At 35.9% G+C, this 27,931-nt stretch overlaps 1 protein-coding gene across 2 annotated transcripts; it reads right to left on the bottom strand.

The window, feature by feature from the left end:
• Positions 1–1,283: 1,283 nt before the first annotated feature.
• On the bottom strand, positions 1,284–18,877 carry LOC128230206 (capping protein inhibiting regulator of actin dynamics-like). 2 transcript variants are annotated; one of them, XM_052942282.1, is made up of 7 exons: positions 18,750–18,877; positions 13,572–13,697; positions 12,933–13,028; positions 12,405–12,692; positions 6,701–6,811; positions 3,194–3,982; positions 1,284–3,017 (listed from the first exon to the last, which is right to left on the bottom strand). In XM_052942282.1, exons 1-7 carry the CDS (start codon positions 18,823–18,825, stop codon positions 2,497–2,499), a joined length of 2,007 nt encoding a protein of 668 aa, XP_052798242.1. In that variant the 5' UTR covers positions 18,826–18,877; the 3' UTR covers positions 1,284–2,496. The 2 variants fall into 2 exon arrangements, with proteins under 2 accessions (XP_052798242.1, XP_052798243.1); XM_052942283.1 differs by having other exon boundaries at positions 12,408–12,692.
• Between the last annotated feature and the right edge of the window lie 9,054 nt (positions 18,878–27,931).

The raw sequence follows: 27,931 nt of genomic DNA, 5'->3' as shown, positions 1-27,931 counted from the left end.
CGGAATGTTTCCCTTGATCAATTCTAAACCACTTGTAAAATTGGGTCGCATAGGGTTAAAAACAAGGTCACAACGTTCAATCTTAGTAATATCTTTGGAACTAGAGACACTATATATGATTCAAAAGTCATCAAACTTAATCAATATTTTTAAAACTGGTTCAAGCGTGATAAAAATGTTTTGATCAAATCTTGTTCTGGAACCATTTCATGGTAATGATTGGTCAAACGTGAACATTATGTTTCCCTTGATGAAATCCCACCGTATTTTAAAAGAGGATGAAATGGTTTCAACAACTAGGTCACTAACTTATATCATAGAAAACGTCTTTGTAGCATACTACATACAAATATTTGGCCAGATGAAACTTGATAAGAAAGTAATCAGTGATGAAATCATTGACTACTCTTAGACTGAGTCCAATGAGGTCAGACACTAGGTCACAAGGTCAAATCTTTGAAAAATCATTTTCGTAACCAAATATTGGTATTGATTGGTCAGCCTTTGTTCAAACTGTGGACAGAATGATCCCCTAGATGTAATCTTGGTATACTTTAAAAGTTGGTCACGTGGGGTCAAAAACTAGGTAATAAGGTCACATTTTAGAGAAATCTTGTCAAGATACGGAGTCAATTCATCAACTCAATATTCAAGAAACTTCATTAGAATATTTGCCTCGATGAAATTCAGATGAGTTCCAACTAAGAACGCAGGTTGCATACGTGGCATACTTCGGCTATGTACATTTTGGTTCTGTCCGTTACTGTTTTGCTTGTTTGATGTTACTCTTACAATGCATTAACTAAATATACTTTCGCAACTATTGCAATTATAAATTTTCGTTGTTGAAATGATGTTTTATTATAATGCAACAGAAATAATTGATATATTTATGTTAGTAAACATATCGTATAGAATAGTATGGAAATGTTATTTTCAAATAGTTATGTTGTTGTTTAATGCACCTTTTGTGATATTTTGGTCTTATGTCTGTATTGCACTGTGCTATTTAATTTCGTTTGTTACAGTTGTTTTATCAAGGATAAATTGGCCCGAAAAAAAAACTAGTAATTTGTATGTTATTAACACTGAATAATACTTAACTATCATATGGATTATCGCGGGGGGGGGGGGGGGGTCTTACATGTAATATAATGAATTTGCAGGTGAAAAGCTGACTTCATTGGCATCTTTTGACAAAAAAATCAAGACGGTGGACATACAAAGATAGTTATAACAAGCATAAATATGCCATATTTGCCGAGAAAATACGAAACAATGTGGATAAGATCAACACGTTTATTTGTAAACATTGCCTCCTTAGCCACAACCTATTCAGTATTTCTTTAATCTTAGAATATATTATACAAAATTAAGATGTCGAAAGAATATGTTTTTGCCACATACTGGACGCATACATTTTTATTTTATTTTTTAAATAGGAAAAGTCCACTTACCAGGCGAAAATTGTTACCTGATTCGGAGCATTTTATTTTAAATTATCCCTTTTAATTGCCATAGAATTTTTTCTCACTTAATAATAACATGAAACGAAATTACGACGGCCCCCCCCCCACCTTGAAAATCCTCAAATGAAATTTAAACTTAGCTTACACATGCGCGTATGTAAAGTCATTAGTGACATCAGTATGTACTCAGTTTTATGTAAATATATTTCATAACGATTTTAACAGTTTGAGGCAAGGGTAACGTCGTGAAACAAGTATTGGAGACAAGCCGAAAAGGTTAAGAAGAAACTGATCATCCCTGTGCGAATTTTAAAAAAAAAATGAGCATTATCAAAATAATAATCTTTACATGTTATACCCTTATAAGAATATCCGCAGTTTTCAATATCCTTCTTTATCGATATGGTCAGCACTTTCTTATACATCTTATTTCGTTCGCAATTTAGTGCAGCCTATAGAACTTTTTTTTTCTATAGTACGCGTAATCGATTATTCTGTCCGGAAACGTAGCGAGGGGTGAATGCGAAAATGTTTTAAGTGACATTAAATAAAAAAGAAGATAGAACCTTTTCGCTTTCAACCCTTTGTCGAGAGACTCAAGTTTACATGTTTATGTTTGATATTTGCTAATACATAGTATATAATTGCTATATAATGTACTGATATCATGTTTTCGCAAAAATATGGAAGCAACATCAACAACTTTTTACTTTAATTCGGTTTGCAGTAATGGCGTAACCGACAGTCGAATTCTCATGTAGGAAATTTGCAATTTGCTTTTGTCAAGTTACGTTGACACAGTGACGATTCACTACATTACTGTATGGGTAATGGTATCATATTGTTACAACATAAATAGTTGTTAATTTTAGGAACTTTTGTTGCCACAAATATAACAACACACACATCTGTGTGTAATACATGCTGGTTTATCGGTTACTCCAAAAAATTCATTTAATGAATTAATCATTTAATAAATAAATTCGTTATAGCAAAACGTGATAAAAACAAAAATACATCAAAGCAATCAAGGCCTTTTGAGTTTTCTCGAGAGACCAGATATCATACCAAACAGCTGATTTTGTGTAGTCTTGGTCTGAACGCTAGACTTAAAGTTAGAGGATGACTTCGAAGTCTCGACTTTTGGCATAACACCGCCATTAAGTGTCTGTATGCCTGCACTTGGTTGATTGACATTCTGCCCTTTCTCACCAGTCTGAGCTTTACCAACGCTTGAAGAAGAGCTATCTATTGGCCCCAATGTACTGCCAGAATTAAAGAATGAGTTTAAATCGACTTCCTTAAAGCTTGTGATCGGAACACCAAGAGGCTCCCCAGGTGATGGTTGTAAAGGTTGAAGCGCCTCGCCAGGATTGAAAGCTCCCAGTGGCTCACCGGAAGTCGCGCCAATGGAACTCTCTCTTCCCATGTCAACTGGTGAAGGTAGAGTATCTGATGGTCGAATCTGGATACCATCTCCTGGACCAAATATGGAACTCCCAAGGTTTACACCAGGATGAACTTGGCCCAGACTCGTAATATCTCCGCCTGAGGATACAAAAAAATACAATTATGTACCGGTCAATCTAATTTATAAATCATTTTGCAATCTTTGAACATTCGGACAAACGTTTAAAAAGGAACAGTAAAAAATACGTGTCCTAAAACAACTAAATTGCGTTGTACTGATCGAAAAAATCCAATGTTTCTAATCGATAAAAAACCTGTTTGTCGTTGCCCCAGAGACGCCGCTTGTTCTTGCATTTTCAGTTCCTGTAGTCTTTTTTCCAGCATATTCTTTTCCTGTTGTCGCAGTTCATGCAGTCTCTGTTCTTGTAGTCTTAGTTCTTGCAGCCTCTGTTCATCCATTTTTTGTTTAAGTAATCTCTGTTCATTCAGTCTCTGCTGCTCTAGTCGCTGTTCTAACAGTTTTTGTTCCTTCAGTCTCTGTTCCTGCAGTGCCTTTTTCTTTAGTCTCTCTTCCTGCAATCTCTGTTCCTGCAGTCTCATCTCATTCACTCTCTCTTCCTCCAGTCTTTGTTTCAAAAGTTTCTCCTCTTTCAGCGTCTGTTCCAGAAGTTTCTGCTCTTGTAGTCTCTGTTCTTCCAGTATCTGTTCCTGCAGTCTCTTCTCTTTCAGTCTCTGTTCCTCCAGTTTCTGTTCCAGGAGTCTCTTTTCTTGTAGTCTTTGTTCCTCCAGCCTCTGTTCCTCCAGTCTCTGTTCCTTCAGTCTCTGTTCCTCCAGTTTCTGCTCCTTGAGTATCTGCTCTTGTAGTTTCTGTTCCTCCAGCCTCTGTTCCTTCAGTCTCTGTTCCTCCATTTTCTGTTCAAGGAGTTTCTGCTCTTGTAGTCTCTGTTCGTGAATCATTTGTTGCCTCCTTCTTTCCTCTAGAAGACGCTGTCTGATAAGAGCTATTGACTCCGTGGTTATAGGTGCAGCGGTGCTGGTAAGTTCGCGCTGGCTGGCACGTAAACGCTGTAGCTGCCTCATCCGTTCACGCCACGATGATCCGGCTGATAAAGAAAGTTCTGTACTTTTTATTAATGTCATTTAAAAAGCGTACATAAAACAAAACGATGAATTTGCTCAAGTGACATTAAAGTTAAGATAATAGACGATGAATACGCTCAAGTAGCATTAAAGTGAGATAATAAGCGATAAATACGTTCAAGTAGCATAAAAGTAAGATTTAAAAATAAAACACCATGAATACGCTCAAGTGACATTAAACGTCGGATAATGAATGATGAACAAGCTCATGTGACATTGCAAATGAGGTAATAAAGGATGAATACGCTCACGTGACATTAGAAATGAGATAACAAACGATGAGTGCGCTTATGTAGCATAAAAGGTGAGATAATAAACAATGAATACGTTCAAGTGACATTAAAAGTAAGAAAATAAACGATGAATACGTTTGCTTGATATTAAAGGTAAGATGAAAAAACGATGAATACGCTCATGTAGCGTTAAGATAATAAAAGATGAATACGCTTACGTGACATTTAGAATTATGTAATAAACGATGCATAAGCACACGTGACATTAAAAGTAAGACAAAAACGATGAATACGCTCATGAAGCATTAAAAGTCAGAGAATAAACGATGAATACGCTGACGTAACATTAAAAGTCAGATAATAAACGATAAATACGCTCAACTGACATTAAAAGTAAGTTAATAGACGATGAATACGCTAACGTGACATTAAAAATGAGATAATAAACGCTTAATACGTTTAAGTAACATTAAAGTGAGATAAAAGAAAACGATTAATACGCTCAAGTTACATTACAAATGACGTAATAAACGACGAATACGCTCAAGTGACATTAAAATGACATAATAAAAGAATAACATGCTCAAGTGACATTAAAAGTAAGGTAATAAACGATGAATATGTTCATGTAGCATTAAAAGCCTGATAATAAACAATGGATACGCTCAAGTGACATTAAACGTGAGATAATAAACGATGAAAACGCTCAACATACATTAAAATGAGATAATACACGTTGAATTAGCTCAAGTGACATTAAATGACAGATAATCATTTATGAATACGCTCAAAAGTGAGATGATAAACGATGAATACGCTCAACATACATTAAAAGTTAGATAATAAACGATGAATACGCTCAAGTGACATTAAAATGAGATAATAAACGTTGAATACGCTTAAGTGACATTAAACGTTAGATAATAAACGAAAAATACTCTCAAGTGACATTAAAAGGTTGATTACGCTCATACAGCATTAAAAGTAAGAAAATAAACGATGAATACGCTCAAATGACTTTTAAACTAAGTAAGATAGTTAGATTATAAATATTACGCTCAAGTAGCATTAAAGTAAGATCATCTACAATGATTACGCTCAAATGAGATTAGAAGTGAGATATTAATGATAATTACACTCAAGTGACATTAAAAGTGAAAATCTATCAAGTGACATTAAAAGTGAAAATCTATACAATCTGAGACAAACCGACAAACTTAGTTTTTCTTGTGGGTTTTATCTTACATTTACACATCAATGAACATTTGGTTAGTATTTAAATCGTAGCGATCTTCATTTTTTTCAGTCTTTTGCGCAAAATTAAATGTTCGCCTCGTAATTATAACTTTCATTTGAATGTGTACTTCAGACTTTCAAAGTGTATCAAAACATAGTAATGCCTACAACCTACATTGAAGGGTTTTTAAAAAAGTTTAAAAATGGACTTTGACGCAAAGATGTCCTTACTTCCTTGTTCTGCAATAAAGCCATTGTTTTGATATAATTCTGATTTTGAAGATTTTGATTGTCTCCCTTTGACCATTTTACTAAGATAAATTAATTTTATTCTGTGTCCAAAACCTTTTTTTGGATCATATATTCAGATGCTTAAAGAATGACTGACCAGACTTTAAAGATATAAAAAAAATTGATAAAAAGTGGTATACTTTCTCTTCCTACACAGTTAAGTAACTAACAGCTTTACGTGTCCTGGACGTAATTATAATATTTATATTTGACCTTTGCTAATACAAACGTTACAGTGTATAACGATAGAACTCCCAGGTTAAACTCTTGTTATTGCTGGGATAATGTATTTTGAATGCTGACATAATCAAAGGCGATACATTTCTTTACATATCTATGAAAAGTTCTTTAAGAGAACCTCATTATTCCGACTTGATATTTGAACGATAAAAGTTCATATATAAACATTTCAGCTTACAAAGCATGCCGTACAAACCAGTAAACAATGCAAACATGGCACATGTTTGCAGGGTTTATAAGTTCCGTCCGTTCAATATATTTGTAGAATAATACACATTTTAGAAATCTGAAAAATTGCAGAAATCTGTCCATTTGTAGAAATAAGCTAATATATTTGAGAAAATTCTTTGCTTTATAGTTGTTCGAAACAGTCAACGAGTTGAGTCGGCCCATTTGTTGAAATTACAGTCGAACCCCGTTGGCTCGAACTCGCTTGGCTCGAATTCTTCGTTGGCTCGAATTACGTATATGTGAAGGAAACTGAAGGTAAACAATCACGTTTGGCAGCAATTTTTGAGGCTCGAGGTATTTTCACCGGTCCCTAGGAGTTCGAGCCAACAGGTATTGACAGTAATCTGTCGATATCTACCCATTCGAGGAGCCTGCCAATTAAAACTATTATGCATCGTGTTCCTATAGGTTATATATGCAAGGGAAAAAACGTTACCCCATCTACTCTACCTTTGACAGATGGGGCAGTAGTCGTGATTGACGGTGCGTTTGCACGTAACCGCTTTAGACGCGCCATGTTCCGGTTCCTCGTCTCAAGCAAGCGCTTTTGCCATGCTGACACTGGAAAATACGAGAGACATTTCGTATTATTATAATTAATATTTGAAATTAAATATTCAAACTTATACATGCTAGAGATCCATATTTTTAGCATATAAAAGAATTTATAAAAATAGGATAAGAATTTAATTCGTTAATTGTTCCATAAGTATTTTTAAAGTAACATTTAAGAGATGAAACAAATAAATTGTCGAACATGTATGTTATTGCTTACATACAGTAACTTTTTCATGAGTTCCCAGGATGCTTAGGGTACATTTATTTTGTTTGGTGTACTAGTGAACATCGAATCAATTTTGTAGAATTTTAAAATCGTTTGATTCGAAAAATTGTCAATGGTGTTCTAAAACAAACATTTATTATGTATAGCAAATACTCTTATCTAAAGAAGACATGATACTGTTTAAACTTTTGAATAATTTGAACTTTTATCCTAACCGAGTTATATAAGGAAAATGTGGCGAACATACAATTGAAATGTACTAAATACAGGTGTTCCGGAGGTCATACCCTAGGCATCGTTCGACCACAAAAAAAAACAAACCTATGTCATTAAACAATCCATTTGTATCGAATACAACCTCGGATGTATGCCGGTACTTCAGTAAAAGTACAATGTAGTTCGTAAATATGAATTATATTATTAATTAAATGTAGTATTTCGGCTTGTTTTTGTAGATCTAAGTTTACATTGATTGCCAGTGAAGTGTATTATTGCAAACATAATTAAAATTCCCTATGGTAAAAGCAGTTTAAGTATACCGATTTCTGAAGACGACCACATACATCCGAAGTTGTTTTCGGTAAAATTGGCCGAGGAGTTCCGAATGGGAGAAGATACCGTCTATGTACCCTTACAATGAGTTCTGTCACCTCTTTAAAGCTGCACTCTCACAGATTGAACGTTTTGACATTTTTTTATTTTTTTTTGTCTTGAATCGAGCCAATTTGCCGAAAATCCATGGAAACCAGTTATGTAAGACTGCCGATCGCAGATTGTTATATTGAAATTCTAAATATGCATATTTTATGCATTTTTTTCTTAAGCAATAAAACAGAAATGTTCGAATGGAAATATGAAAATCTACGATCTGATCTTTTGTCAGCAATCTGAAATCATTGGTTTGCAGATATTTATACAAAAAAATACTCTTTCAAAGACAAAAAATAAAAAAAAAGTTGTAAAAATGGTATATCTATGAGAGTGCAGCTTTAAATCGGATCTCTCTCGACTTTGATATTAAACCGGACACATACGGGAATTGCCGAAAAAATACGAATGCGAATGCTACAATTATAAGCCATTGGCTTTAATAAATGCTCCTTCCCCTAGAACATATACTACATCGATGTGAAATTATCTGGTAACAAATTCCTTGTCATAATATTTAAAAAAAAAGATGAGATACGCCTAAACATAAACTTGTCGGTATATTCATTAATATATGGGACACTGATATTCATATATTGTTGTAAACGTGGCTAATTATACAGAATGAACATGCACATTTTACATTTAATGCGTTCACGCTTTATTCAAATGATTACATTGAGCGCACATGTGGTAGTATTTCTTTAGATAACTAGATGCCATTATGAACCAGTCAATTGTAACCGGACCTTGGGGGGGGGGGGGGGGGGTAGTTAAACCTAACCGACAAAGTTGAGGTTGGGGATATTTATGAGTGCGAGCGTCGGTCGGTTTGTCGAATGGTCGGTCTTATGCGAACGATAGCTCACGAAACGGGCAAGATTTTAATAATGCGTACTGATGTTTAACATTATAAATTAAAGGTCACGGTCGACTTTGGTTACAATCCACTAATTTGTGAATGAGTTATGCACCAGTCAATTGTAACCACGGTCCCCCAGGTGCCGGGTGAATGCGGTGGTTTTGTCTTCGCGCCAAACTGAATAGCGGGGAATTGGCCTTACCTAGAGTCCCTGGGGTGCGGGGGCATTTTGCGGGGATTTTACCAGCAGTCCGTCACCGCAGGGCAAAGATTTTATTCGGGCTTGGCTGGACTGAAAGTCAAAGTCCCCGCTATTCCCCGGACCTGGGGGCGTGGTTACAATTTACTGGTGCATTATGTCTTCACCATCTTAGAATTTGCAAAAGTCATACGGTGTACGCGATTTTTGATCATTGTTGCGGTAACGTGATTAACGAGACACAGAGAGATTGTGTGGTTATTTGACATTTGTCCCCTTCAGTTGTATATCATTTTAAAGAAAACAACAACAAAACAAGTTGTCAAACTTTCAAAACTATTCCAATATCCCTCTCTAACACATTTTTATTTCACCTTAAGTTGATCATATAACCGTTTTTCGTCTGATTAATTTGCAAAAATAATTGGTTACTTCGACACCAATACTGCCAATCTCTTACTGACACCACCACCTGTGCCTATACTTGGATCGAAAGGAAAACAACACTTACTCTGTTTCTGTCCGCCTGCTTGTAAACCTAATCCAACTAAAATAATTACATGACACAACAAGGCACCGTGTGATAACGACAGAATTTTCATTGCTATTTTTTTTGTTTACGAAGCTTGAACACAACTTTAATTTTCCGCTATTAACCTGAGTTTTGATCTTTTTGTATCCGCATGCAAAACAAAAGACAAGGTTTATGTTCACTTGTATGGGCGTTTTTGTTGCGACACAAACGGAATATTTAAGTAATCAATCACTTTACGTTTGCAAAACAATCGATCTACTGAGCGTTGTTTTTATTTGTGTTAGTTCTCGCAACAGTACCTACTAGAACTAAGGTAAACGTTATCCTGACGTCACAATTTGACGTTCCTTCGTTGAACAACGTCTAGGGATTGAAATGCCCAGGCCCCAATTTCTCGAAACTTCTTAAGCTTTACAGGCTTATATTGCTTATTTAAATGAGCCAAAACACATGCTTAAAATGGATTTTGATCAATATTTAATGGTTTGGAGGGGACAAAATGATTGAGCTTAGCTTTATCCTGTTATAAGGGACTTAAAGCTGCACTCTCACAGATTTGCCGTTTTTCAAACTTTTATATTTTTTGTCTAAGAATTAGAAAACATTTTCGTAAATATCTGCCAACCAGTGATGAAAGACTGCTGACAAAAGATCAGATTAGAGATTGTCAGAACGTTCTATCTGTGAGAGTGCAGCTTTCAGAAGTTTTGAGAAATTGGGGCCTGAATATGATGACAGCTCATGTTGGTAGAATCAAAGTTTATTTTAACCAGCCAGTTGTATAAAGCGTTTTTATGTTGTCCATATGTTATTTTTGGTTAGTTTGCACATTTAAATGATTTCATTGGTTAAAGGGACTAGACACCAGATGGTCCCAAAATCTGCAAATACAGTATGCCCATAAAACGAGCGGAGAATTGTCAACAATTGGCGTAAGCAATGTGATACATCAGTAAGTACGATTTAATGTGTTGAACACAACTATATCAATTTTATAGAAGTTTTTGACAATTTTCTATTTTTCTTGCAATTGTATCGTCTGGTGTATATTTACATAGTCCCTTTAATACTCATAAGTCATTATTGGATACATATTTATCAATAAATAAACTTTTTGGCTTACTTTATCCAAACCAATGAATGAACCATTTTAATACAATTGATTGCTAGATTTCTATGAAAAACAAAAAAACAATAATTGATAAACATTGTTTAAATCAGCTTGCAATCGTTTTTACCGAGAAATGTTTTTGTTTTCTTATAAATGTGTAATTCCTTAAATCGGCTGTAACAAGATTGCAAGTCAAGTTTCCTTTTTTCACTCATTTCAATACAAACATAGATAAATGAGGTAATATCATATGATAAACACCACAAAGGCGAACGAGTGAAATTCATACATATATAGCTTTAATTCTTACATAACAATTGTTTTGCCAATATATTTTATAAATAGTAAACTGCTAGTGTAATCAATTTGGTTAAATTCTTGCATTCGTGTGTATAAGATGTGCTATCGCTTGAATAAATTTGTTTGATGAATGTTGTACACTAATTGATCATGTACGGCCAACAAAATTAACTTTTTATTAACTGCTCAAAGTGCATTGCATAAAGATACATACAACTGAAGTGAGTAAACAATTAGTTTCAATTCATGAATGTGAATCCATGTGATGGGAAACTCTCTTTGGATTCAAACAGTCGAAAATTTGCCTGCTGAAATTAATTCACAAACATAGTTTAAAAGCTCAATTGTGACCAAAATTAAATTATAGATTATACCTTGTACTCTGTGATGGAGTATGTTTCTTTTTAATCTGCTGTACATGTTGGTTAATCAGTTAGTTGTTATTGAGTATATAAGGTATTCGGTAGACTTGAACAGAGGCCGGGTCAGTAGACAAAATATAATCTCGAACACAAAGTTGGTTAATGGATTTTAGAATGCATTTTCCAATAAAGATTAATCGAATGTTTGCGTCATACTTAACCTTAACTTGACTCATTCTTGAGCCAGTACTTGGGTTTAAAGGGCTTGCATATTATTACTCGGTGCAGTGTCTACACACCACACCGAAGGACCGGCCCTTGCCAGACCCGAAGGAAATATTGTAAGGCTTAAACACGCTGCGCATGTGTGTCCAAACACCACACCAAGGGACCCGCCCTAGACTGACCCGAAGGAAATATTGTAGAGCTTTATCCCGCTACGCATGTGTGTCCAAACACCACACCGAGGGACCCGCGCTATCGTGACTCAGAATCTGTATTGTAGAGCTTTAACCCGCTACGCATGTGTGTCCAAACACCACACCGGGGGACCCGCGCTAGTTTGAACCGAAATATAAATTGTGAACCTTTAACCCGCAACGCCTGTGTGCAATCATTACACAGAAGAACCGCCACTAAGGTGATTCGGAATTTATTGTGAAAGTTTTACCCGCTACGCCAGTATGTCTAATCATCACACCGGCGGACCGCCGCTAGCGTGACCCGGAATATATTGTGAAACCCGCCACGCCTGTATATCCAAAGATTCATTAATGGTGGTGGAAGATGAAACGTCTTTTTTTCGTAATGCACTGCACTTGTTTTCAATTATCGTGTTTAACAACTGAGGCGTCAAATGACAATTCAATGTGTAATACTAAGTCACTAACACATGTCTAATTTTCTCTCAACAAATGAATAAATATTCGACGCCTTAAATTAACGACCTAGCAAGGGTTTGAACAGGGAACTTGTTTGAGAGGAATCCATCTACATAAGGATACCATTCTATCTCTGCATATTTATTAAGTAACAATTTTGTCAACCATAGTGAATCGAACCCCTATAGCACCGACTGTAGACTAAAAGCTGCACTCTCACAGATTGAACGTTAGTAACGCTTATAGTCATAAAACATTAACTTTCTAACGGAATAATGAAAATCTGCGATCTGATCTTTTGCCAGCAGCCTTATATCACTAGTTGTTAGAAACTTTCGCAAATCTTGGCTTATTCCAAGACAAAAAAAAATAAAACGAAAAGTTGTAAAAACGGTAAATCTGTGAGAGTAAATGCCTCTTACAAATTTAGATTTAAAACATTAAACTAAGGAAATTAATTTGTAAAACACACCACCTGTGGTGCCGGTCCCCGGGTCTCCATCTGCCCCGCCACTGGTCAGTGGCTCACGGGAACCCACCGTGGAAGGCGTCACGAGCCCGCTTCCATCCCCACTTCCGTTTGTTATCAACCCATTAACATTCTTATCGGCCGGTGTCTCCGAAACCCGGAAGGAAACCGGCACTTCTACAGCAGACGCAGTCATACCGGTAATTGATGGCGCGCCCCTGGTCGAAATAGCGGGACCTTGCGCACCACTTCCGTCACTTGACCACTTCCAACTGGTGGACCAAGTGTTAGCTGTGATGTAATAAAGCATGTGCAATTATTGATATTGGTTGCGGTTAAAACTCGAAATTAAACGTTTGTGTTTCAGATACATGCTGATAATAAAACAAAGCAGTTCTTACTGCGGTTTTCTTGAGCTTTCAAAAGCTGTTTGATTTACAAATTGATAGAGTTTTCTCTAGATCATGACATGTACACTTAAAAATAACGTATAGATTATCATATAAATAAGGAATCGAGGCATAAATATACCCGGGCCCTGCTGCCGGGAAACAGTTTGGGCGGTGTTAACTCTCCTGGATGGTTGGCCGCCCGTATTTGAGTTCCAGCTAGACCACCATGTCCAATCTGAAATGAAACTCCACGTTATAGCGCTAGTATTCATTCAAGGAAATTGTGTGAGGGTGGTATCTTGTAAAGTCACGGTATAATGGATAAATACAGGCTTCGTGTTCAGCTTACCATAATGATACTCGCTCGGATGTTTCCACAATTCGTTTGGCATTGGATGGGCACAATAAATGGTGTTTCTATTTATAACAATATTGATCACTGAATGTGAAATGAAATGTGAGGCTTTCAAATGAATGAAATAATAATTGATCTTTTGAGTAAATTGTCGAAGACATGAAAGCATGCAATTAAATGCCTATTACAATTTAGATTTTAAACATAAAACTAAGGAATTAATTTGTAAAACACACCACCTATGGTGCCGGTCCCCGGGTCTCCATCTGCCCCGCCACTGGTCAGCGGCTTACGGGCTTCCACCGTGGAAGGCGTCACAAGCCCACTACATGCAGACCATTGATTGAACTTGTTTTATTGTTTTAATATTTGAGTGTATTTTAATAGTATACAATTGTTATATGGACTACGGCTTTCACGTACCTGGGGAGACTGTCGTCTGTTGTGAACCACCGGAAGAGGTCCCGACCTGCACCTGCGGCCCAGACGCCGCTTTCGCCGTATATGGCGGACCCTGGTCGCCCCAGCTCCAGCTCTGCCACCAGGAATCTACGAAAGAAAGTTCCAATATCTAACGTCTGTTAACACTTTGTACATGGTAAACAATTGTGTAACATGCAAATAAGACTTATTTATTGCTAATCCGCAATTATTTTTAAGATATACATATATTCGAATGACCAACATATGTAGATATTTAAACCTATTGAATGATGACAATATTGACAGATTGAACACGTTGTACGTGGTTTTAATTGTTAAGCAAATTCAGTATAAAAAATGCTATGTTTCTTCCAAACCATAAACGTCATTCTGCAAGGCCACTCTAAACAACCAAATGTCTGCCTTACCGTGATCTTGCAACAATTTTAAAGGATGACCACATTTCAAGGTATATTTCCATGAAGCTTGTACGGACTGGGTAAGGTACAAGGCAAACACAGTCAGAAGAGTACTTCGTTCACGGTTCTTATGATCTCTTTTGTATGTTTACACAAAATATAATCGCTCTACATGTTTTCATGTTTTCATAGAAATTAATTCACTCCACTTCAATAACTTACACAGAGGAAAATAAACCACGTGTAACGCACAGATTATCAGACTTATATATACATAGGAAATAAACCACGTGTAACGCACAGATTATCAGACTTATATATACATAGGAAATAAACCACGTGTAACGCACAGATAATCAGACTTATATATACATAGGAAATAAACCACGTGTAATGCACAGATTATTAGACTTATATATACATAGGAAATAAACCACGTGTAATGCACAGATTAATATACTTATATATACATAGGAAATAAACCACGTGTAACGCACAGATTATCAGACTTATATATACATAGGAAATAAACCACGTGTAATGCACAGATTAATATACTTATATATACATAGGAAATAAACCACGTGTAATGCACAGATTATCAGACTTATATATACATAGGAAATAAACCACGTGTAATGCACAGATTATCAGACTTATATATACATAGGAAATAAACCACGTGTAATGCACAGATTAATATACTTATATATACATAGGAAATAAACCACGTGTAATGCACAGATTAATATACTTATATATACATAGGAAATAAACCACGTGTAATGCACAGATTATTAGACTTATATATACATAGGAAATAAACCACGTGTAATGCACAGATTAATATACCTATATATACATAGGAAATAAACCACGTGTAATGCACAGATTATCAGACTTATATATACATAGGAAATAAACCACGTGTAATGCACAGATTATCAGACTTATATATACATAGGAAATAAACCACGTGTAACGCACAGATTATCAGACTTATATATACATAGGAAATAAACCACGTGTAACGCACAGATATTCCAGACTTATATATACATAGGAAATAAACCACGTGTAATGCACAGATTATCAGACTTATATATACATAGGAAATAAACCACGTCTTACGCAAAGATTATCAGACTGATATATACATAGGAAATAAATCACGTCTTACGCAAAGATTATCAAACTGATATATACATAGGAAATAAACCACGTGTAATGCACAGATATTCCAGACTTATATATAGATAGGAAATAAACCACGTGTAATGCACAGATTATCAGACTTATATATACATAGGAAATAAACCACGTCTTACGCAAAGATTATCAGACTTACATATACATAGGAAATAAACCACGTGTAATGCACAGATTATCAGACTTATATATACATAGGAAATAAACCACGTGTAATGCACAGATTATCAGACTTATATATACATAGGAAATAAACCACGTGTAATGCACAGATTAATATACTTATATATACATAGGAAATAAACCACGTGTAATGCACAGATTATCAGACTTATATATACATAGGAAATAAACCACGTGTAATGCACAGATTAATATACTTATATATACATAGGAAATAAACCACGTGTAATGCACAGATTAATATACTTATATATACATAGGAAATAAACCACGTGTAATGCACAGATTAATATACCTATATATACATAGGAAATAAACCACGTGTAATGCACAGATTATCAGACTTATATATACATAGGAAATAAACCACGTGTAATGCACAGATTATCAGACTTATATATACATAGGAAATAAACCACGTGTAATGCACAGATTATCAGACTTATATATACATAGGAAATAAACCACGTGTAATGCACAGATTATCACACTTATATATACATAGGAAATAAACCACGTGTAATGCACAGATTATCAGACTTATATATACATAGGAAATAAACCACGTGTAATGCACAGATTAATATACTTATATATACATAGGAAATAAACCACGTGTAATGCACAGATTAATATACCTATATATACATAGGAAATAAACCACGTGTAATGCACAGATTATCAGACTTATATATACATAGGAAATAAACCACGTGTAATGCACAGATTATCAGAATTATATATATATATACATAAGAAATAAACCACGTGTAATGCACAGATTATCAGACTTATATATACATAGGAAATAAACCACGTCTTACGCACAGATTATCAGACTTATATATACATAGGAAATAAACCACGTGTAACGCACAGATTATCAGACTTATATATACATAGGAAATAAACCACGTGTATGTAATGCACAGATTATCAGACTTATATATACATAGGAAATAAACCACGTGTAACGCACAGATATTCCAGACTTATATATACATAGGAAATAAACCACGTGTAATGCACAGATTATCAGACTTATATATACATAGGAAATAAACCACGCCTTACGCACAGATTATCAGACTTATATATACATAGGAAATAAACCACGTGTAACGCACAGATATTCCAGACTTATATATAGATAGGAAATAAACCACGTGTAATGCACAGATTATCAGACTTATATATACATAGGAAATAAACCACGTCTTACGCAAAGATTATCGGACTTATATATACATAGGAAATAAACCACGTCTTACGCAAAGATTATCAGACTGATATATACATAGGAAATAAACCACGTGTAACGCACACATATTCCAGACTTATATATAGATAGGAAATAAACCACGTGTAATGCACAGATTATCAGACTTATATATACATAGGAAATAACCACGTGTAATGCACAGATTATCAGACTTATATATACATAGGAAATAAACCACGTGTAATGCACAGATTATCACACTTATATATACATAGGAAATAAACCACGTGTAATGCACAGATTAATATACTTATATATACATAGGAAATAAACCACGTGTAATGCACAGATTAATATACTTATATATACATAGGAAATAAACCACGTGTAATGCACAGATTAATATACCTATATATACATAGGAAATAAACCACGTGTAATGCACAGATTATCAGACTTATATATACATAGGAAATAAACCACGTGTAATGCACAGATTATCAGACTTATATATATATACATAAGAAATAAACCACGTGTAATGCACAGATTATCAGACTTATATATACATAGGAAATAAACCACGTCTTACGCACAGATTATCAGACTTATATATACATAGGAAATAAACCACGTGTAACGCACAGATTATCAGACGTATATATACATAGGAAATAAACCACGTGTATGTAATGCACAGATTATCAGACTTATATATACATAGGAAATAAACCACGTGTAACGCACAGATATTCCAGACTTATATATAGATAGGAAATAAACCACGTGTAATGCACAGATTATCAGACTTATATATACATAGGAAATAAACCACGCCTTACGCACAGATTATCAGACTTATATATACATAGGAAATAAACCACGTGTTATGCACAGATTATCAGACTTATATATACATAGGAAATAAACCACGTGTAACGCACAGATATTCCAGACTTATATATAGATAGGAAATAAACCACGTGTAATGCACAGATTATCAGACTTATATATACAGAGGAAATAAACCACGTCTTACGCAAAGATTATCGGACTTATATATACATAGGAAATAAACCACGTCTTACGCAAAGATTATCAGACTGATATATACATAGGAAATAAACCACGTGTAACGCACAGATATTCCAGACTTATATATAGATAGGAAATAAACCACGTGTAATGCACAGATTATCAGACTTATATATACATAGGAAATAAACCACGTCTTACGCAAAGATTATCAGACTGATATATACATAGGAAATAAACCACGTGTAATACACGTTTTATCACACTAATCTACAGAGGAAAAAACACGTGTAACGCACAGATTATCAGGCTAATCTACAGTAACACAGTTTAGCGTACAGATTTTCAGACTTATCTTACACAGAGGAAACAAACCACGTTTTTACGCACAGATTATCAGATGTATCTTACACAGAGGAAACAAACCACGTTTAACGCACATATCATCCGACTTATCTTACACAGAGGAAATAAACCACATTAACGCACAGATCATCCGACTTATTTTACACAGAGGAAACAAAACACGTTTAACTTACAGATTATCTGACTTATCTTACATAGAGGAAACAAACCACGTTTAACTTACAGATTATCCGACTTATCTTACACAGAGGAAACAAACCACGTTTAACGCACAGATCATCCGACTTATCTTACACAGAGGAAACAAACCACGTTTAACGCACAGATCATCCGACTTATCTTACACAGAGGAAACAAAACACGTTTAACGCACAGATCATCGGACTTATCTTACACAGAGGAAACAAACCACGTTTAACGCACAGATCATCCGACTTATCTTACACAGAGGAAACAAACCACGTTTAACGCACAGATTATCCGACTTATCTTACACAGAGGAAACAAACCACGTTTAAAACACAGATCATCCGACTTATCTTACACAGAGGAAACAAACCACGTTTAACGCACAGATTATCCGACTTATCTTACACAGGGGAAACAAACCACGTTTAACGCACAGATCATCCGACTTATCTTACACAGAGGAAACAAACCACGTTTAACGCACAGATCATCCGACTTATCTTACACAGAGGAAACAAACCACGTTTAACGCACATATCATCAGACTAATCTTACCTCCTTGCCCAGATACTCTCGATTGTCTTAGAACAATTAAACAAAATGTTAAAGCACGCAATGAATGAATATCCATATTAACGAGTATTGCTTTAGTAAAAGATAAAACTGTCTCGAACTAGCCCTTATATAGCAAATCGGCTGTGATGTAAATGCACATGTTAAATGTTGAATGAACATTTCCTTTTTTGTCATTGTTGTGGCATCTTAAAGACAAATTTAACAACAGATACAAGATATGTGGGCAAAGTTGTCATAACATGTTGTCCATGCCCAATTACCAAACAAAAACAAATCTTGTTAACAATTAAGCAAGGTGCAAATAGCCAATGTTCTTTTATGACAAATCGTTTTAAGGTAAGACATATAACTGTGAGACGTCACAGAAATTAATGTTAAAAGTGTAGCGGAAAGCTAAACGCCTACATATGATCCCCAAAAACGTCATTTATAAATCCGTTCATGCATTATGTTCTATGAAGACTTACATGTGACTGTTAAAAGCCTATGTTATATAACAGGTGCGTAGGTAGGTAATACACGCTCGGGCTGTGGATGAGTGGGGCCGGAATGGATGTACGCTCTTGCAAGAGACATTTAGTAGTGAGGAATGAAATATGTTTATTCTAGCACTTCGAAGAATTAATCATAAGAAAATTAATAATAATACATAATTCCGGTCAGAAGATTATATTTTCCCATGAAAAGGGATAAATTGTTCAAACTGTGTGGCGAAGTTTAATTGAGTTATTGCCCCCTGAGATTTAATTGCCACATTGGGGTTTGGTTTTGAATGTTCTCACAAGAAACAACACAATTTAATTTTTACAGTTTTTAATTTGTTTCAAATTTAATATAGTTTTCTTAAATGATTTTCCTAAATAATACACAATAAATCGTTTAACTGACGTTTTTAATAATCCATTGTCCAAAATGAAAAACTTCTGTTTTAGGCACTATAAAACCGTTCCTTATATACCTTTCTATCCCGCCACTCGGGCACGAAACGCCCGAGAGAAACGTGCACAATCCGAAAGGATTATATCCGTCGGAAATGATCCGGCGGAATACTCGCGAAAGTCGCGACACTCCCGCCGACAATTTAATACATATGTATTAATATTAAGAACTGCATCTGTTTATATGAACATTGACACATCAAACAATGACGTTTAAATTCTAAGCTTATACTGTTTCATAATGCTACCCAGCAATACATAATTTTTAATGTTTCAATTGTTTTAAACACTTTCTGATTGCTACCTGGCAATTTCATTTTCATATTAAATTTCACAATTAAGTATCGAGCACATAATGGTCGGTAGTGACCTCACTTTTCTCAATGACCTGTACACCATTCCTTGTTGAAACACTCTGTCTAAATTCAATAATCCAGACTTTTTCTTTTCTTTTACACTTATTTAAAGGCACTTGTGCACTACACTCTTCGTCATCACTGATCCATACTACCTCTGGCGAATAACACTCTTTCACGGTCTTAGCACTTTCATCATCATCATTAGCTGATACTGAATTATCCTGGGACACACTTTTGACATCATGAACACTATTCACATCATTTGAAGATACACTGTCGACAACATTACTTCCGGTGTTCGTACCGGAAGAAGACTCACTTTCTGACGACTCACTGGTGTCCATACCGGAAGTGACGGCGCTGGAATCATTATTGGCAACATTACTGTCAGTGTCCTCACCAACAGAAGATTCGTCAGATGAACCATGACTTCCGGATTTTGTACCGGAAGATGAATCACTATCCGACGACTCTCTTTTGTCCATACCGGAAGTCACGGCGCTTGAAGCAACACCACTTCCAGAAGCCTTTACAGTGCTTTGGTTGCTAACGAATAATCCCGTATCAAACGAAGCTACAGCGTCTTCGAATTCTGTGGATGTACAATTGTTATTATTGATATCATTTATCAATTCAAAAACAGAATCGTCATCACTGACATCAGAATAATATTTGTTTTGTTTTGTCCCACACCTTGACGCGTTAACACACATGTTTACAGCTTCCGTCTTAGGTATCCCATGTTTTAACACCATATGTTGATACAAATAACTCCTCCTTATGAATTTTGAACTGCACGTCACCGTGTTTAAACATTCCCAATGATCAGCACCTAGATGCTTCTCTCGAATGTGCCTTCTTAAATTTGATTTATACTTATAAGAGCGATTACAACTGTCACAGACAAACATTTTGGCTGAAATGACTTTTCAATATTACCATATGCACATTATAATCGAGTTCCTCGTGCACAATTATTGAGTCCGGCGGATCAATTGTAATACAATTGCCGTATATACACCCACTGTAACTTTTGATCTGCTAGGCTGGTTATTCAATTTAATATGACTCTTAATTGATTATAGTACGCCTTGCCTACTTTTAAGCGAATATAATCACATTAAATTCAACAGTCAATGTCACTTTACTCTGCGACTTGCGCTTTGATCTTTTTCTTAGCGCACTCTGCAGCCCTCCTCACCGGGCGATTTGGTTGCATATCTAAATCCTTAATATTTTTTATTCACAGAACGGTCACTAGTTTGCGTATTTTGATCGGAAACCTCAAGGGGGTATAATAAGTTAAGTGCACGTCCAACAACTCTACCTGATGGCAACTGAAGTTTTGCCGATCGTATATTTCCATCCGAGCTTTTCACTAAAGATTTCACTTTTCCAAATCTCCAACAACCACGTGGTGAATCATCCTTGACCAGGACAACATCATTTATGTTTGGAGACTTTTGAGACTGAATGAGTTTGCCTTTTAATTTATATTGAGTTCGCTCCCTAAGACTTAATAAATAATCATCCCGCCAAAGTTTCCAAAACGCGCACAACAGTTTTTGTCCCTTTTTCCAAATATTTAAAAGGTCGTTAGCACTTTTTTTTTTGGGACTGTAGTCACTGTCTTCATTGTACTCTATGTTTGGAACACTAAATTTCATGTTTGGTGAAATAAAGTGAGATGGTGTTATCGTGATGCTTGAGTTAATGTCTTCACCAACGTATACTAACGGACGAGAGTTTATAACTGCTTCTATCTCCTTCAATAACGTTTGCAATTGTACGCTAGTCAACAATTTGCGTCCGAGTGTTTTTCGGAGTGTTCGTTTTACTAATCCACCAAGTCGCTCATAAAAACCGCCCATCCATGGCGCAAGTTCAACTATGAACGACCAACGAATGCCTTTATTTGACATATAGCTTTGCACATCCTCCGATTTCAACACTCCTTTTAACACGTTCTCTAAAGTCTTGTTTGCTGATTTGAACTGGAGCGCGTTGTCACTTATTATGTTTGTCGGTACGCCTTTCTGTGAAATAAACCGCCTAAATGCCATTAAAAACTCCTCTGTTGTCATATTCTGCACCAATTCGAGATGTACCGCTCGCGTAACTAGACATGTGAACAGACAAATCCATACTTTTTGCGAACCACTGTGTGTTTTTATGAACAAAGGACCGAAGTAGTCTAACCCTGTTTGAGAAAATGGTGGGTTTTCATTAACACGTGACTTCGGCAGGGGTGGCATTTCTGGCATTTTGTAGGGACCACCCTCTATTTGTCGACAAACGTAACACTTGTTTAGAACATATCTCACACTTGCTCGTCCTTGTGGTATCCAAAATCTTTGTCGAACTTTACTAAGTGTTTGTGATATACCACTGTGTAACAGATCTTTGTGCGACCGTTCAATCAGAAGCTCCGTGAATCTGTCCTTTTTAGGTATCAACACTGGATATCTCGAGCCGAAGCTGATATTTGAATTCTCCAATCGTCCTTTGCAACGAAGGAGGCCAATCTCGTCTAAATATAAACCAAGTTGGCGTTGTATGTTACTTGGTTTTTTGTTTGCAATGTCACTTATGACGTCACCAAAGTGTTTTCTTTGGGTATATTTCAACCACAATAACTCTGCTTCGTTCAAGTCATAACTATTTAATCCGTCGAGCTCTGATTTACTCGTCTTCTTACGAAGTATTTTGACAAAACGAAGAACGTACGCTGTCACACGTATCAGTTTAGTTGCGGATGAAAATCGTTCTATATCTATGACATGTGACACGCACGGTTTTTCACAATCAAATTTCTTCTTTGGACAACTCACTAACTCCATTTCACTCTTTTGTTCGTTCTCAGTTTCACTTTCTTGATCATTCTCAATGTCACTTTCTTGTTTATTGTTTTTGTTTGCTTCACTTCCTACTTCACTTGATCTTTGTTTATTTCGATGCACCGATGGGCCTTTTAACAATTGTGGACCATGCCACCACAAATTATTTGCTCTCAATTTTTCTACACTTATCCCACGGGTTGCAATATCAGCTGGGTTTTGATTGGTTGGTACGTACTGAAACGTAATATCTTCATGGTGTTGTATTTCGGCCACTCTATTTCTGACGAATACTGACTTTTCCGTCTTTGCCTTAATCCATTGTAAAACACACTTTGAATCTGTATATAGACACTCATTGTCAATATTTATTCTAAGTTGTTCCTTCACAAATTGCACACACCTTACACCAACTACAACCGCCATAAGTTCAAGTTTTGGAATTGTTAATTCCTTTATTGGAGCCAATCTTGTTTTTGCAAACACTAATTCTACCTTTGAATCACCTTTGGTTTCTTGCTGTAGGTAAATCACACAAGGGTATGCCTTCGCAGAGGCATCACAAAAACACACAATGCTGGTTTCAATCACACTATCTTTGGCAATTAATGACACACATCTTGGAATCTGGAACTCACATATCTTTCTCAAGTTTGCCTTTATTTCATCCCACAAACATTTGTCTTCATCGTCGAGCTCACTGTCCCATTTAACTTGCTTTTTCCACAAACTTTGCATAAGCAATTTAGCTTGTAGCACAACTGGTGAATAAAGTCCTAGGGGGTCAAACACTGACGCCACTGACTTTAAAACAGTACGTTTTGTTTCGGTCTGTACACCATTTTCAAGCACTGTAGATGACTTTAATCCAAAAGTGTCACTGCTTGTATCCCAGATGTGTCCAAGAACCTTCATTAAACCTTCAGTAGCTCGATCGGATTTCCGAATAACAGTGTTCACTTCAACACTATTAGATATCCATTCCCTTATGTTCATTGAGGCTTCATTGAACATTTGCTTTGTACCGCTGTAAAGCTCAATTGCTTCTGTGATGTTTCTTGCTCCTGTTACTAGATTGTCTACGTATATATCACTCTTAATTTTCTCAGACAATTCGCACTCGTACGAGTCCAAATGAGATTCTATGGTAGCACCTAGAAGGAACGGACTCGATATAATTCCGAAAGGGACACGACAGAAGCGATATTCTTCGATCGTATCTTTGTTAACCACAGGCTTGTCACAATCTTTAATCCATAAAAAACGCGTCACATCACGATCACTTGGTTGCAATCATATTTGGAGAAACGCCTTTTCTATGTCGGCGACAACTGCAATGTTGTGAACACGAAACCGTAACAACATTCCGCACAGGTCATGAAGCAAGACATGACCCCTATAAAGGGACTCGTTCAAACTCTTGTCACATGATCTAGATGTTGCCGACGCATCGTAGACTACTCTCAATTTCGTGGTTGTTTTCAACGGAGTAATCACTGCGTGGTGTGGTAAGTAATGTATCATTTTACCAGTCCTTGCGTTGATCTTTTCGATGATACCTTTGGTCAGTTGGTCCTGTATCACACTGTCGTACTTTATCATTAACTCCGGTTTATCTTTCATTCGAGCAATTGTCGAACGCAGTCGTCCCATAGCTAGTTGGCGATTTACTGGTAGATCTTGTGATTCGTCCTTCCAGGGCCATTTAACTTGATAACGTCCATCAGAGAATTGAAGCGTATTTTTGAATGCTGACATTGCTTTTTCGTCACTAGAATGCGTTGGACAATCATTGATTCCGATGGATTCGATTTTCCAGAAATCTTCTTAATCTGGCACTTTCGGTAAACAATCATCGGTGGAAACGAATGCGGTGATTTCATTAAACTTTGTACCATACGTCATAATTAACATGTTGACGTCATTTCTGTCATGGACACCTTCCTGTGTACGTCCGGTAAGTATCCAACCAAATTTGGAACTAAGTAAATATAATCCTGGTTGAACTTCAAGTTTTTGACTAAGCACAATGTCCAAGTAGTAATCATTACCGATGAGTAGATCAATTTGGCACAATTCACTATCTTCGGCAATGTCATCTGCCAAATCCACTGATTTCAACAAATGATTGGCATTTTCGGATAGCCCTTTCATGGGTTGCCTTTGAATATTTCCACTGATCACAGGCACAATATTCACCGATATTGTCATATAATCACCCGTTTTTAACTTAAGTTCCATTGTAGATATCTTTGTTTTCACAACTTTGGATTTATCACTACCAAACGTCATAACATTGATTTCCTGTTTTCCTTCTTGTTTTAGGTTTAATTTTCGAGCTAAAGCCTCCGAAACATATGACCTCTGAGAACCAGAGTCTAAGAGCATTCTCACGACTCTGTGTCTGTCACTTTTTGCACCTTTAACTTCCGTTTTCGCCGTTTGCATCAGTACCATTTCTCCTGAAGAGACAAGAACGTTTTCCTCTGGAATATCACCTTTTTGTGTCATTGGCAACTCTTCCGTTAAATGAACACTAGATTCAGAACTCTTGAAGCGCTTTGGACATAGACTTCTATGGTGGCTGTTTCTCTCCCCACAATAGACACACACTTTGTTCTTCTTACACTCTGCTGTTTTATGTCCAACCTTTAAGTATCTAAAACAACTCTCCTTAAGCACTTGTTTACGCGCACTGAGTGTCCGGTACTGGAGACACTCGTCACTCCAGTGATGTTTTGCGCAGTATCTACACATTTCCGAGTATTCTTTACTTGGTTTTGATTGCTGCGGCGTTAGTTTCTTTGTATTTGCAACCAAAGCCTCAGCCGAACTAATTGCTTTATAACCATAGTTTGATTTATTTGGTATTCGATCACTCTCCAAACCACGATACAGCGATTTATTTTGTGGTATCTTTGGTTTTGTATCAAACTGCCGTTTGTCTGACTTTTCTCGTGCAGCTATATATTCCCTCAGTCTATTCCTTAATGTAGTTATTGTACATTTTCTTTCAGCACCATTTAACATTTCTAATTGAAGAATCACATCTTCAGGAAGTTTTGCTCGTATCATCGATATGAATACGTCCTGATTTATGTTCTGTTCTAGAACCTCAAGGCTCCTTAGATGACGCTCAACATTATCCAAGAAATTCCTTAAACTGGGAACATTGTTATTTGCACTGTGTAAATTTATCAATTTATTGTAATGTAAGTCAATCACTTGTTGAGTCTTACCGAATCTCTCTTTCACTACTTCAATCGCTACCTCATAGTTCTCGTTTGATAACGCTAATCCGGCTACAGCACTTCGCGCTTCACCATAGAGCTTGCTTTTGAGATAATTAAATTTATCCACTTTTGATAATTGATCATTCTTATGCACTGTACATTCGTACGAATCCCAAAATTCTATCCAACGTAATCTATCACCACCGAAGGAAATCATCTCAAGTTTTGGGAGTCTAACTGAAGTTGACGCTTTCTTTTGGGACTCTTTTTGTTCTTTTTTTTGTAGTTCAAGAAACTCTTGTTGTTGTTTAACTTGAGCATGAGCAATATTTTGAAGTTCATGCTGTAACTGTACAAACGGACTTAATTCATCCTTTTCTTTCTTAATATCCACATCCTGTTCTTTCTTAGAAATGAGTTTAGCCTTATACTCTTTCAAATCGAGTAAAGCCGATATGGCTTCATCACACAGGCTACAGTCCTCATCAATAATTGCACTGACTAACTCTGTTTCACTATCATCAAGAGCACTTGCTATTTTTCCAGATTGAATTTCTAACTTTTCTGAATAGGTTTTTAGTTTCTCTAAACACTTACTTGTCTTCGAAAGCACATCATCTATGTTACTTGTATCTAAGTTACACTTTATTAACAAAACACTTTTGTCAATTTCGGTCTCTAAGGTATTTCTGTACCTCGTTCTAACTCCCTTTAAATACGAAATCCCAGCCATTTTGTTTAATTTATTTCCTTATTGCTTTACTCCTGATTCACTGACAAACTTATTAATGTCTAATTCGCTTAGCACTGAAAATTCCAGCTGCATAACTTCATCACTACACAATTTTAATCCATCCATGGGAGTTTGTGGTTTTCATATATAATCAATTTGGTATAACATATAAATGTAATTTGATTAAATCAAGCATTTATCTTCAGCTGTTATGCATTTAAAAGAACTCGATGTATTGGATGTGATGGTGGTCATATGCCCTCGTTGTGACAATAAAACAATTAAATGCCAATGATTTCCAGATGTTTAGTTTGTTTTTACTTATAAATAAATCCGTCTGTCAACGGTTATTTGCCAGCCATTTGTATATGTTCCTTTGGTTAAAGTGTCACAAATGAACTGAGGAGGTTTGGTTCGATTGACATCCATAAATTGTCACTTCAACCTCAACTAAACTCAACTAAAGCATCGTTTATTCACTCATACCAGTATGCATGGCAAATGAGGTTATATACAACTCACATATCATACATGGCGGCAGTAATAAAGATAATTTTAGTTGTTTTAATTACATGTATATATTGATCATCGGTGAGTCATGCATTATGCAATAAACTATCATCGTGTAAAAAAAACAAGTCGTTCAAACTATCATAATTCAAATAGAATTAACAAATACATACCACTAGATACTTGCTGCAAAACAGAGAATTGAGTACACAAAAACAATCCTATTCCTGTAGGTAAAAAGTTGCTAAACAGAGTTTGATTTGTGTACATTTAAGCTACTATATTGATTTATATTTTTAAACAAATAGCCACTTATAGTTTGACGAAATTATAATCGAACATTTAAAAAATCACCTCCAAAAAGCGAAACTGATTACAAACAAGCTAATACTAGTAGTTATTTAAAAGTGCGTTGGACTGTTTCGCTGCTTTTATCGGAACTTCATTTCAGCAAATTTCAGGGACGACTGTATGCTGAATGGATACCAGAGTATACCTTGCCAACTTTCTTTGTTCTGCCCCTTTTCAAAATAGTTTCCATTTAAATTAGC

The sequence above is a fragment of the Mya arenaria genome, chromosome 4 (assembly GCF_026914265.1).
Source record: "Mya arenaria isolate MELC-2E11 chromosome 4, ASM2691426v1".
Classification (NCBI taxonomy): Eukaryota; Metazoa; Mollusca; class Bivalvia; order Myida; family Myidae; genus Mya; species Mya arenaria.
Note: the sequence above shows the minus strand (reverse complement) of the source record. Positions and strands in the feature narration are given on the sequence as shown.